We start from the raw sequence: 14,350 nt of genomic DNA, 5'->3' as shown, positions 1-14,350 counted from the left end.
TTTCTTCTAAGTTGTCCAATTTGTTGGCATATAATTTTTCATAGTATTCCCTGATAATTGCTTGTATTTCTGAGGGGTTGGTTGTAATAAGGCCATTTTCATTCATGATTTTGTCTATTTGGGTGCTCTCTCTTTTCTTTTTGAGAAGCCTGGCTAGAGGTTTGTCAATTTTATTTTTTCAAAAAACCCACTCTTGGTTTCATTGATCTGTTCAATTGTTTCTTTGGTCTCTATGTTGTTTATTTCTGCTGATTTTTACTATTTCTCTTCTTCTGCTGGGTTTGGGGCATTCTTGTTGCTCTGTCTCTAGTTCCTTTAGGTGAGCTGTTAGATCTTGGACTTGCGCTTTTTCTAATTTCTTGAAATAGGCCTAGAGTGCAATGTACTTTCCTCTTAGGACTGCCTTTGCTGCATCCCGTAGATTTTGGATTGTTGTGTTTTCATTTTCATTTGTTTCCATATATTTTTTAATTTCTTCTCTAATTGCCTGATTGGCCCATTCATTCTTTAGTAGGGTATTCTTTAACCTCCATGTTTTTGGAGATTTTCCAGACTTCTTCCTGTGATTGATTTCAAGTTTCAAAGCATTATGATCTGAGAGTGTGCATGGTATGATCTCAATTCTTTTATATTTATTGAGGGCTGCTTTGTGTCCAAGTATGTGATCTATCTTCGAGAATGTGCCATGCGCACTTGAGAAGAAAATGAATTCCCTGGCCTCAGGATGTAGAGTTCTAAATATATCTGTCAGATCCATCTGGTCCAATGTGTCTTTCAAGTCCACTATTTCTTTAGTGATTTTCTGTCTGGTTGACCAATCCATTGCTGTAAGTGGACTATTAAAGTCCCCTGATATTAGCACATTCTTATTTATAAGATTGTTTCTGTTTGTGATTGTTTTAAATATTTAGGTGCTCAAAGGGTTTCTTTTGGGGGTGATGGAATCAGTGGTGATTATTGCAAAAACTTTTGAATATATTATAAGCCACTGATTTGTACACATGAAAATGGTAAGTTTTATGGTAAGTGAATTATATATCAGTTTAAAAAAACACAGCAATACATTGCTTATGGATGGAGGCAGTTTGGAGGTGGTAAAGATGTCAATGATAAGCAAGAACAGAAAAAGCCAAAGTTTTCAACTTGGCCTGGGAATGGTCCAGAACAGGAAGAGTTTCTGGTTTGGAAGAAAGAATAAGCCCTGTTACAGAGATGCTGACTGACATGGCACTCACTGGAGATAGACAATATAAAATTAGCAGCAAGGGCCTAGAACTCAAAAAGCCTAAGATCTTGAGACAGATAAGACCAATGAAATCATAACACTGTCAAGAATACAAAGAAGAACAAACACCTCAGTGGCCTCTATTCTTAGGGATAGTAAGAATAAGTACAGTCATTAAAAAAAAAAAACAACAGATTAAAAAAGAAACAGTGGCACATGGGCCTAGAAAAATGGGTTTCAAAAATGCAGGGGTGATAAACCATAGCACCTGCTGCATAGCAGTAGAGGTTGAGCACGCAAAGAAGATACTTCGGTTTCAGGTAGATGTCATAATTAATCATTTGCTAATTGTTTCTCCATTGTGGTGAGCCGATGTTCTGCCTTTTAACCACGATAAACACATTCTGGCTCACTATTTAAAGTATGGTCAGAGTGTTGTTTCCTTAGAATTAATCAGGAAGCATCAAGAGATACAGCTAATCCATCTACAACTCTCAGCAAAAGTTTTCAGTAAAGGCGTGTACTCTGCTCTGTACTTTGACAGCCCAATTTACCAAACTTTACAGTGGTAATGTATTCCTGAGGTACAACCCTCAAGTAATAGATCAAGAAAATGTGTTTGTATTCTGTTCTAAGAGGTCATTTTCTTCTCTGTAATTATGGGGTTTCATTCTCCACCTCTCATCTATTTGTTTCATGTTAACTAAATACTACTATTAAATAAAAGTCTAGAGTTCTTTCAAATAATGGCAAAGAATTTGATTCTAATATAGTGGAAAAGAAAAAAAAAAGATAAAGGAAAGATTCAGTCTTAAACTATCAGGATATATTTCTAAATAACTTCTGGAAATCATGAAACTGTGCTGGACTTTCATGCCCTCTATTATCTGCAATTTGACCTAATTTTAATGTCCAATTTACAATAACATAATAACCCACAAGAGAAACAGATTTCCTATATTGCTTCAGAGCAAATTGTCTAGCACCTAGATCAATAATTTTCATATCCAGATATTCCATTTTGAAGGGTCAAACCAAGAAGATGTTGAATTATCATTTGAGAAGTCTAATCTCTCAATGTCATTGTAAATTCATTTAAAGACTGTATTTCCTCCATCTAATCATGCTTTAAACTCTTCTGCATCCCCAATCCAAAAGCAAAATGAAAGAGGTACAGTGCCTTATACTTATTAACAGACGTCAAATAAATATCTAGCAAATGGATTCGTTGATAAGCATTCCTCCATTGTATTCAACCCCACTCTCAGAGCAGTAAGTAGAAACCAAACATTGAGAGAAGAAAGCACTATAACCATTAGTTCCTGCATCATCTATACTTTGAAGGACATCTTCTAGATAGACATTACAGACCAAGGCAGTTAAAGACATTATATTTAGTTCCTGAACAGGAATAACTACAAATTTGTTAAAACGGGATTTTCTAAATGCATTTCAAAAATAGTTCCCCACCAATCACATTTTTAAACTCATGTTTTCCTCCATGAAACTTCAAAACTTTACATTTTAAGTAGAGTTTCTTTGGCAGATTCCATGTGTTTCATGATGATGGTCTGAAATATTGATAGCTCTAATGCATCCTGGCGATTATGAAATTCTTCTATATCAACTAAACGTAATTTTCTGCAAGAGATAAAAATGAACAATAATTCAGGCAGGAGGTTTTCTTGCATTTAATATTTTTGTTAACTGATCTCCTCCAAATAGGATATTCCTAGGTGTATTAAAATTTGTGTTTAATAAAATATTTTAAAACCTGAGATTCTAAAAATAATTTTAATTTCAAAATAATTAATGTAATTAAATTCAATAGGAATACACTATCATGAAATGTCACTGTGGAATAGAAGAGAGTTGAAATTTTTATTTTTGCTTTCAAACCAAGACAATTAAAATAGGAAAAGGGGTGAAGCTCAAAACTTAGAAATCTCCTAAAACAAAAATTGCACCCACTGAGAAGAAAGCAACCTTGGATTGTAGGGTGTCATGGTGTGGGGGAGTTCTCAAACCTAATTAAGACCTACCTGTCACAGTCTTTTGATCCTGTCTGGTTTTGATTTTTTTTTTTTTTTTAAAGAAAACACAGTGCTTATTCTCATCAACAGTTCTCCACACAACTCTCTTTCTGACTACAATGCTAAGAATCTTTGTTATACATGGTTTACACCTTTAAGGTTTTCTGTTGGGAAAACTGGACAGCCACATGCAAAAGAATGAAACTGAACCCCTATCTTACACCATACACAAGAGTTAACTCAAAATCGATTAAAGACTTAAATGTAAGACCTGAAACCATAAAATTCCTAGAAGAAAACAAAGGTGGTAAACTCCTTGACATCAGTGTTGGCAATGATTTTTTTGAATCTGATGCCAAACGCAAAGGCAACAAAAATGAAAAATAAACATGTGGACTCCATTAAATTAAAAAGCTTCTGGGGGCACCTGGGTGGCTCAGTGGGTTAAGCATCCAACTTCAGCTCAGGTCATGATCTCAGGGTTCGTGGGTTCGAGCCCCACGTCGGGCTCTGTACTGACAGCTAGCTCAGAGCCTGGAGCCTGTTTCGGATTCTGTATCTCCCTCTCTCTCTCTCTGACCCTTCCCTGCTTACACTGTCTTTCTCTTAGAAATAAATAAAACATTAAAATTAAAAAAAAATAAAAATAGAAAAAAAAAAAGGCTTCTGCAGAGCCAAAATAAGGCATCAACAAAATGAAAAGGTGGTCTACTGAATGGGAGGAAATATTTGCAAGTTACATACTGATAGGGGTTAATATAAAGAATTTATAAAGAATACTTTATACAACCTAATAGAAAAAAAATCTGATTAACAAATGGGCAGACATTTGAATAGACATTTTTCCAAAGACATACAGATGGCCAACAGGTACATGAAAAGATGCTCACATCACTAATCATCAGGGAAATACAAATCAAAACCACGATGAGATGTCACCTCAAGCATGTTAAAATAACTATTACAAAAAAGATAAGAAATAACAACTGTTGGTGAGAATGCAGACGAGAGAATTCTTGTGCCTTGTTGGAAATGTAAATTTGTGCAGCCACTATGGAAAACAAGGCGGAGGTTCCTAAAAAAAAAAAAAAAAAAAAAAAAAAATAGAACTACCATGTTATTATCCAGCAATTCCACTTCTGGGTATTTATCCGAAGAAAACAGAAACACTAATTCAAAAAGATTTATGCACCCCCATGTTCACTGCATTATTTACAATAGCCAAAACATGGCAACACCCTAAATGTCCATTGGAAAATAAAGCAAATGTGGTATACATACACAGCAGAATATTATTCTACCATAAAACAGAATGAAATCCTGCCACTTGAGATACCATGGATGGACCCGGAAGGCAAGATGCCAAGTAAAGTAAGTCAGACATTGGAAGACAAATACCTTTATGATCTCACGTATATGATGTTTAAAATAACAAAAACTAAGCTCATGGATATGGGTGGTAGTTGCCTGAGGCAGGGGCTAGAGTGCAGTCAAAATGAGTGTTGGGGGTCAGAAGGTACAAATTCCCATTCATAAAATGAGTAAGTCACATGGAAGTAATGTATGGCATGGTGACTACAGATAATAATACTGTATTGCATATTTGAAAGTAGCTATGAGAGTGGATCTTGAAGGTTACCAACAAGAAAATTTTTTTATTTATGAGGACAGATGTTAACAAGACTTGTGGTGACCATTTTGCAATATATACACAGTACATACAAATATCACATCATTATGGTGTTTACCTGAAACTAATATGTTACATGTCAATTACACCACACACACAAAAAAGAATTTTCTCTGGCAGATAAGTGGAGATGAAAGAACAATATTACTTATTAGTATCCTTGTGTTATTTACCTCAGTTTAATTACAGATTTCTTCCCTATTAGAGGAAACTACAATTTAATTTACATGCAGTTATGTGACTTCTTTGTTATCTGAAAGATCGCAAACACTATCAAAAACTTCATTTAGTTTTTAATTTTATTTAGAAACCAATGTAAAATGCTGGGGAGTAAACAAAATCCATTTCAAACCTATTTCTATTCTCTTCACAAACTAAAATCCTCCCTTAGATTATAACATATTTAGCATATAACATTGATATTATATTAGGCACAAGGTAGGTACAACCATTGCTAGAGCACCTTTCGAAAGGTGTTAGCCTGGACAACTGAGCAGTGTCATGTTTTAAATAAAAACACTTCTAAAATCTACCATAACAGCACATAAACAAACATAATCTGCATTCTCTTTATGCTTCTTGGTCAATGTCTTCACCATGGCTTTTTTGCTTTAAAGCTGTAGCTATTACTTAGGGTACAGATCTATGTGGTGTGAAGCAGCATAGAGTAAGGGTAGTTGCTAAGGGCAGAATTCACTGGAATTCATTTTGCCACTCAGCCACCAGACTAATTTTCCCCACAATTCCTTAGTGTTTGATCTGAGAGAGAATTCTAGAATTCTAGGCACACATCTTTGAGGTTTTGAAATTGAAAGGCCTTTTCATGTGTTTTAGAGTTCAACAACTTTCCATGAAACCTCTGATAACATCTTCCATTTGGTCCATTGTCTGAATTGTTATGAAGATGAGAAAAATACGACCAGACACTCCCATTCTCTCAAGATGATCCCAACAATAACCTACCAGTAGAATAGTAGTTTCACCCACTGGTTTAAGACTATAGGAAAAGTAAGGAAAAAGATGGCTCACTATGCATTAGCTTGAACTTGGTTAGCTAGAGAATAATGTTAGGTTGTTAGGTCTCTAAAAGTTTTATGAAGATGAGTCCTCTAAGTGCTGAAATCTCTTCTTCATCTCAATTTTCTATTAATAGAACCAAATAATGGGCCAAATCACTCAGACTCTGAACCCTAGGACCTACTCTAAAGGAAGATGCCATATGATGTTCATCAAAGGTTGAAACACACCTTGACCCTTGGATCCATCACTGACTTCAAACAGGAGAGATTTCAACAATCCAGGCCCAACACTCCAGACTCGGCACCAAGTCAGCCTCTGATTTTGTTCTTCTGATCTCAAAGTTAGTATCACTTCTAAAGGGACTGAGTCATCTTCCAAATTTCACTGAAATGCCTGCATTTCTCACTTGTTTCATGAATTTTTCCTTTTCTTAGAAACACGTTTTGTTCTTGCCAGTCCCCCTCCCTTGTTACATTCAAAACACTACACCCTAGACCATGTTCTGCACTTGTTTTCACTTAATACTTCCTGGACACTTCCCACATTAGCGCATTCAGATTTTATCATTCTGTAGTATTCCATTGTGTGAATGAATGTACTATAACTTATTGAAATGGTTCATAATTGATAAAAAAAAAACCTGGAAAAACCAAGTATCTATCAATAAATGCCAATACATACCTTATACCTATATCATTCCCTACATTTTCAGGTGTATCTTTAGGCTAATGTCTTAGAAGTGAGATTGCTGGATTCAAATGTAAAAAAAAATTTAATTTTGATAGATATGGCTGAATTCCCCCTCAAAAACGTATCCATTTCTCCAAGCCAAGGTGATGTCAGTATGTTGGAATTTTGCCAATCTGATAGGAAATAGTAGGATTTCTCACTGCAGTTTTTATTTCAATCTCTTTCCATTTCTCTTGTGAGTTAAACATCTTTTTAATGCATTCAGGAGTGACGTAACTTGTATCTTCTGAATCCTTCGGGTAAGTGAATCCAAAGTGTTTTGATTTAGAAATATTTTCTTGGCCTCATCTTAGTCAAATTATGAATTTTTTAAAAATCTATTTTATATTTTAATATAAGCTTCACTTTCTTAAACTTCTTCCTTTTACATTCAACTACTGTAACTCATATCCTATGATAATTTATATATACACACACACGGACACATGTGTCTTCATATATACATACCATTTCTCAAGCAAAAATACCTGTGTGCTGTGTAGGTGATAAGTGCATTGCAAATGCTGTCTCTGACATTAAGTGGGTTCCATAAATCTAACTCCTGAAAGACATGAACTTGCACATTCCTATCTATAGAGCATCCCCTTCAAGTTTCCACACAGGCATTTTTACAGTCATTCAGATGATTTGTTATGTTACCATTCCCTAACCCACTGCCACACATAGAGATGTCCTATATTTTCAAGACCTGCTGAGACTCAGGCCAAATGACTGTCACCTAGAGGAAAGATGCTCTGTATAATCAACACTAGCTCCTACTCCGAGGAGCAGTACTCTTGACTACCCACCACTCAACATTCACCTAGAGAGCAAAAGTGACTCATGTCTACAAGGGCAACTTTGGAGTTGGTAAAGTCCTCTTCCTACCCATAGACATCAAAGCTTCTTTCTCATTTGTCTTTATCCTGGATGTCCTGAGGTTTGCTGCAGTTGCTGTTACTAATACCTCTGCCGCCATGAACATGGACACCAATTTGGGGCACATCCATTCTTCATTGTGGTTTGATCTCTGCTTTGTAACTTTTTCTTCCTTTTACTCCTCTTAGTTTGTCTCTTGCATCCTGACATCACCCAACAAAGTCTAGCCCTTTATGGAAAATAAGAGGCACTGGAGTGTGGCTTGCTAGCAGCCAGCATGTGTGTTCTGGCAGCTCCATCTGTGAGTGGATATAAAAGAAAATGGGTCTGGCGGTGGTGTGCAAATGAAATGTATTCTTGTCTATCAGCGTCCCTTGTGAAAGTGATACACTACATAGTAGGACTTCATAACTGCATGCAAAATTATATCATAGGTCTTTCCAGGAAGAAGTATGTGAGCCCCAATATCCAGAAGACAAGAAATGAGGAAAACACAGGCAAGGAGACCACCTCGCCCTATTCCCAAAGCCAAATTCAAGTGGACAAGAAATCCACATTATGATAATGAAAAGCTGAAAGGATGTCCTTTCTAACAATCTGCAGTCTGGCTAACAAAAGTCATTTTTGTGTTATGTATGTGCGTGCATGTGTATGGATACACGTGTATTTGGTGATAGGAAATATCCCACTATGTGGTTATCATGTGTCTTTGGCTGGGCTGGTGAAAAGAAGGGCAGAGGTAAGGAAAAGAAAGGCTGGTAGAAGTCAAGTAAAATTTAAAAAGACTGAACATAAATATATATGATCACATTTACAAGTTTATATAAATTTACATGTGTCTGCATCAAAAACTAGAATCTTTAATTTTTTTAATGTTTATTCATTTTGGAGAGAGAGAGAGAGAGAGAGAGATCACAAGCAGGGGAGGAGCAGAGAGAGAGGGAGACACAGAATCCGAAGCAGGCTCCAGGCTCTAAGCTGTCAGCACAGAGCCCATTGCGGCACTCGAACCCATGAACAATGAGATCATGACCTGAGCCGAAGTCAGATGCTTAACTGACTGAGCCACCCACATACCCCTAGAAATTTTTTTTTAAGAAGGCAGAAAGGGACAGAGTGAAGGAGGTAAGGGGCCTTGGACACCACATGTCATTTTTACCTGTGGGAAAACAGGGAAGACAAGGGGGTGAACTAGAGAGCTTATAATCAGACGGTGGCCAAGCTCAGGCAATCCTGGATGGCTTCAATTCCTGGAGCTGACCTCAGGCGTAGGGTGAGAAGAGGCATGCTAAAGATCCTAACTTTGGAAAGAGTCCATGAAGTTGGTCAGTGAAGTGTCCCTAGCGTAGGCCCAGGGCTTTCCCAGGGGGAAGACAAGAGCTGCCTTCTGCAGCAGCTCTTAAGGCACTTCTAAAGACAGCAGCTTTCCTTTGGCTGGTTTGGGAGGCAGAACACATGCTCATTTATGTGCCCTCCTGCCTGCAAACAATCCACGCAACAAAACCCAGTTGACCTTGGAAAGCAAGTCGCTTGTAACCACGGCTGTGGTTGTGGCCACAGAAATCGTTGCGTAGGGGTGAGTGAGAATAGGCTCAGGCCACCTTGGAGACAAGGTGCCATCTCCTCTACCATAAGGCAGGGCCAATCCAGGTGCTGAGGTCCCTGAAGGGAGGCCTTCTTTAAGAAAAATGTACACCTGTATTACTTTTGCGTATGTTACGAAAGCCTATGTCCACAGGTGCATGTTGCTAGGATGCCCCGCAGTGCCTTGGAAGAGGCTGTACAAGGGAGGGAATATGAAGCAGGGGCTTCTAAACTGTGTGACCACCTGTCCTCAGCCCTAGGACCAAGCACGTCAGCTCCACAATGCCCACCAGCACCCGTCTCCAGCTGTGCCATGCACTTGCTACATTAGCTGCACTGTCCCCACCCTCACAGTGTCTGAGGTGATGCATAATCTCTAGCAACTTCAAGACCCAGGAACTTCAACTCATGCTATTCAAGTGGGTAATATTTACTAGGTTTCTATGCCATTGTAGAAATCGTTCCATATATTGTTCTGTGGGATTTAAAACAAAGCATGACATGGCAATGAGAAACAATGAAATCTGGCCATGTGTAGCAACATGGATGGACCTTGAGGGTGTTATGCTGAGCGAAATAAGTCAGGCAGAGAAGGACAAATGTCATAGGTTTGCACGTATAGGAGGATTAGGAGGAACTTAACTGAGGAACAATGGGGAGAACAAGGGGGGAAATGGTGGGGGAAAGGGAGAGTGGCAAACCATGAGAGACTCTTGAATGCTGACAAAAACTGAGGACTGATGGATGTGGGGGGGCGATGGGCATGTAGAAGGACACTTGTGGGGATGAGCACTGGGTGTTATGTGGAAACTAATNAAAAAAAAAAAAAAAAAAAAAAAAAAAGAAAAGAAACGAGGAATAAGGTAAATACAAAAAAAAAAAAAAAAACACAAAGCTTCACAATTCAGCCTGTTAACTATGATTACCCCCATAAACTATGTGTGGTAATGGGGTATGGGATGAGGGGATAGAATTGGGTTAGAGGTAAAAGGCAATGTTTGTGTTTTATCCTACTTCTACATTGCTGATTTAAAACCATGTTTGAATACTGATGTTAAATTTGTGGTTTATTAACGTGTAGTTAAAATAGTAAGAGAAATGAAGGTGTTGACAAAATGGTTTTTATCACTCTTTAAAAAAGAAGCTCAATAAAGCCACAAGTACTCACTTAAAAGTATTATGCCACAAATCTAGGAGAGCCAACATTGTAGGGTTTATTGCATTCAAGTGATCCTTGATATAATTGCTTGCAGCTAAAAAAGATTTCCTCCAAGGTTTTGGAAGAATCTCCATTCTGAAAACAAGGAAAAAAATGATTAGTTACCTTTCAAAATTATAACAAAGTATTGTTATAGTGTCCTTTCTGAGTAATAATGGCTTCATTTTAATAAAAAGTATGATCTATCCGTGCGGTAACAACAAACACATAATTATGTATTGAAATACATATATGCCTATTTCTCTTTGATCATTATGAGCTATTTGTGGACTTGATCAAGTACGTAAAAGAAAAATTAGTGATCTTCTATATTATAGATGCAAGTCTATGTGCCCCTGGTTGGCTCAGTCGGAAAAGCATGTGACTCTTGTCTCGGGTCACAGAAACCGAGGCAGATTTTTTTCGTAGAAGTCTTAAAAGAACTTCAAGACACTGAATGTTTAAATTGTTGTTGTTTTTTCTTTAAACATTTTAAGTATGTAGTCCAGCCTGCCTGTGGAAATACCCTTGAACTTAACCTCTGTTAATGTATAAAGGCCACTTCCCGAATCACTAACACTAATGTCCTTATTTAAAGACATTTACTTCGTAACAGCTATGACTTGAATAGTCCTCCTTAATATATTAAGGATTCGCCATGTTCATCTTTGAGTATATTTAAACATTTACATTTTATGCCTACAATTTTTTATTCTCAGGAATTTTCAACACTTAATCTTGTTTTATTATATAGTAAGCTTAATTATCTTTTTCAGGTATAGTCATACTACCTTTACAATTACAAAAGATGAAATTTGTCTTTCCCCAGGAGAAGAGCTTTTGTCCACAGAAGATATGTTGGAAATGGTGACATAGATTTTCATTGCTGCTATAGGAAAACAACCTGAGGCACTTTCAAATAATATGAAAGAGGGAAAAACTGAATTGTTTACTGAATCATAAAAATATAAGTTCTATTCTTTAAACTAAGAGATTTATTCTTAAATGTTAATTATTTTGTGAAAATATATAGCTAGTAGGTATTTCTATTATATGTTCTATATTTTAATCTATGTAACAAATTGCAGTATACTCCACATATGCATATTTTCTGCAATGTTTGCACTGTTTTTGCGCATTCCCATTGCCATCAAGCTTTTATGCCCCTATTATATGTGAAACCTGTGCTAGTAGCCATGGAAATACAAAGATCTGTATCAAGTTCCTTCACCAGGGTACTTATGTTTTACCCACATAGATATCCATCAGTCTGACTACACATCTATTCCTAGATTTATAAATGTAACATATTAGGGCTTAAATACAAAAATATAATAAGAATTCTCAGTTGTATATGAAGTACGTAAGTTATAAGCATGCACATGAGAAAAATATAACCAGTGTATGAATATATACACCTATACAGGAATGGTCACATGATCAATATTCTTAGGGAAACTTGATCACTTACTCAGCACGATGGGGTAGAAGTTCATCTGTTTTTTTATCATCATCTTTTTCTCTAGGATCTTTTAAAACAAAATCAACTATAAAGAAAATCGAAAGGTTCTGATAAATAACCTTATATATACTTACAGTATATTTCCAAGCAAGTGCAAAACTAATTCCACTAAAATCAATTATTTAAATTATATTCTTAAAAAATAATGGAGCAATTTGTGCATTTATGAATATAAAAATATTTACGAGAAAAATCTGTAATGTCTGTGCCTTTGAGAGTATGTGTTCCTATAACAACGTATCCTTATTATTTCACTTGAAAATAATGATTGCTTTTAAAATTCCATTTTCCTTTATAGCTATTTCACCAAAAGTAGTTCTCATTGAAGGTCAACAATACAATCATAGTAGTTCCCTTTCACTGAGGAAACATACGTATTGCTTTGTTCTAAGTTACATAAAACAATCCTGTTATCAAAGCAGTAAAGGGAGCTACACTTCGGCTTCTATCTTTTGTGGTCGTATTAATTCACAGTTAATTCTAATTTTCCTGCCTGTCCTTTAAGATGCTCTAAAATGCAAATGTGTTATCACCCCTCTGCTGGAAATCCTTTGGTGGCTCTTCTTTAGCTCTGAATGCTTAAAAAGACCTACAAGTCCCTTCAGATTCTAGCCCCTTCCTAAATGCACCCTATGTGGGCCATCATGACTACTCGCAAGCCCGGAAGAGGTTTTCATGTGTGTCTTTGGCTGCTCACACCATTTCCTCTGCTAAGCACACTCCCTAACATTCAGTTTGTGTGTCAGGATGATTTAGGCACATTCAGAGTTCTTCCTACCACGTCAGGCACGAGTGCTTCTCCCTTACAGCATGTCCTCTGTTTCCCTCCTCACTGTGTCTGCTGCTCTGCTTCGTAATTAGTGATTTGTCCATCTCCCTCATTACAGGATGAGCTCCTTGGGGGCAAAGATTTGACTTTTTATTTTTACACTACTAGGACACTCAATAAGGGCCTTAAATCCAATGAATGCTCTCCTACCAAAAAGGTACCCGGACAACTCCAAAACATGACGATTTCTCCAAATTTGAACATGGCATCAATTATATCAGGTTTATAGTCTCAACTGGAGAGCTTTTTTAAAAAAAAAAAATGTTTATTTTTGAGAATGAACATGTGAGCAGTGATCAGGGGAGGGGCAGAGAGAGAGGGGGATAGAGGATCCAAAGCAGGCTGCCGCTGACAGCAGTGAGCCCAATGTGGGGCTTGAACTTACAGACTGTGAGATCATGAGCTGAAGTTGGATGCTCAACTGACCAACAACTTTTTTTTTTTATAAGTACAGATTCAAAGGTCCTGCCTCCAGAGATTTTAGTTGAGATGGGTTCAGAAATCAGGATGTTAAAAATTATTCTGATGATGAGATCAGCCTTAGAATCTGTCAATCTATACCAGGAATCAGCAAACTTTTATGTAAATGGCTTGATTATAAATATAAAAATTATAAATATATATTACTTATAATAAATATTGATTATAAATAAAAAATAAAGACAATGTTTCTATCACAACTACTCATCACTACTCTCTATTTTTTTTAACATTTATTTTTGAGAGACAGCAAAACAGAGCACCAGTCGGGGAGGTGCAGACAGAGGGGGGACACAGAATCCGAAGCAGGCTCCAGGCTCTGAGCTGTAAGCACAGAGCCCAATGTCGCAGGGCTGGAACCCATGAACCAAACTGTAAAATCATAACCTGAGCATAAGTCGGAAATTAAACTGACTGAGCCACCCAGGTATGCCCCTCATCTCTGCTCCTATAGCTCAAAAGCAGCCACAGATCATGTGCAAATGAATGTGTATAGCTGTATTTCAATACAACTTTATTTACAAAAACAGGCAGGTGAACCAGACTGGACCCATGAGCTGTAGTTTTCCAACCCCTGGTCCTTAGCAACATTTTTTAATTAATCACCTCCTGTCCTTTGCTGAGAGGATATAAACCTATAAAAAATATATGAGTTTTAAAATTTTTTCTAGTATTTTATGAAATTTGCCTAAGATCTTAAGCCATGAAACAGAATATAATAAAATTTCACATATAAGTATTAACTTTCAGTTAATAAGACACATTCACGTTAGGAAACAGTAATACTGATTTACCTATGGATTTTTTTACACTAAGAAGATAATCTTCTCTCATTTCATCAGATAATGCAAGTATGCTGTTCGTGAGGACTTTCAGATGTTGGGGGACTAAATTCAATACATGTTCTAGCCAAGAATCTTCCATTGGGGCTATGTGGTCCGTATCAATTCCATGGTGAATGTAATAGTAATATCTCTGCATATAGAAGATAGAGAAAAAAGATGGGTTTAGTTCTATGATGAAACAAGTGTGTTCAAAAATAAAACTAGTAAAAAAAATCAAAGTTTTAGGAAAACAAAGAATGTATAAATCATAACAAAATATTTTGTGCAATTCATGGAGGCATTATTGGAGATCCCCTAAGTTTAAAAAATAATACAT

General features: G+C 36.7%; 1 protein-coding gene across 1 annotated transcript in view; it reads right to left on the bottom strand.

The window, feature by feature from the left end:
- Positions 1–14,350, bottom strand: part of DNAH7 (dynein axonemal heavy chain 7) — a 252,298-nt gene that overhangs the window by 207,104 nt on the left and 30,844 nt on the right. Inside the window, exons 7-10 of the mRNA XM_039248955.1 lie at positions 13,984–14,164; positions 11,830–11,905; positions 10,329–10,454; positions 2,747–2,866 (exon numbers count right to left, since the gene is read on the bottom strand). Of these exons, the coding sequence (XP_039104886.1) occupies positions 2,747–2,866; positions 10,329–10,454; positions 11,830–11,905; positions 13,984–14,164 (503 nt within the window). The remainder of the gene's footprint in view (positions 1–2,746; positions 2,867–10,328; positions 10,455–11,829; positions 11,906–13,983; positions 14,165–14,350) is intronic.

Source organism: Hyaena hyaena, unplaced genomic scaffold (genome assembly GCF_003009895.1).
Source record: "Hyaena hyaena isolate Hyena2069 unplaced genomic scaffold, ASM300989v1 scaffold_325, whole genome shotgun sequence".
Lineage (NCBI taxonomy): Eukaryota > Metazoa > Chordata > Mammalia > Carnivora > Hyaenidae > Hyaena > Hyaena hyaena.
This window is presented reverse-complemented; position numbering and strand designations above follow the sequence as displayed.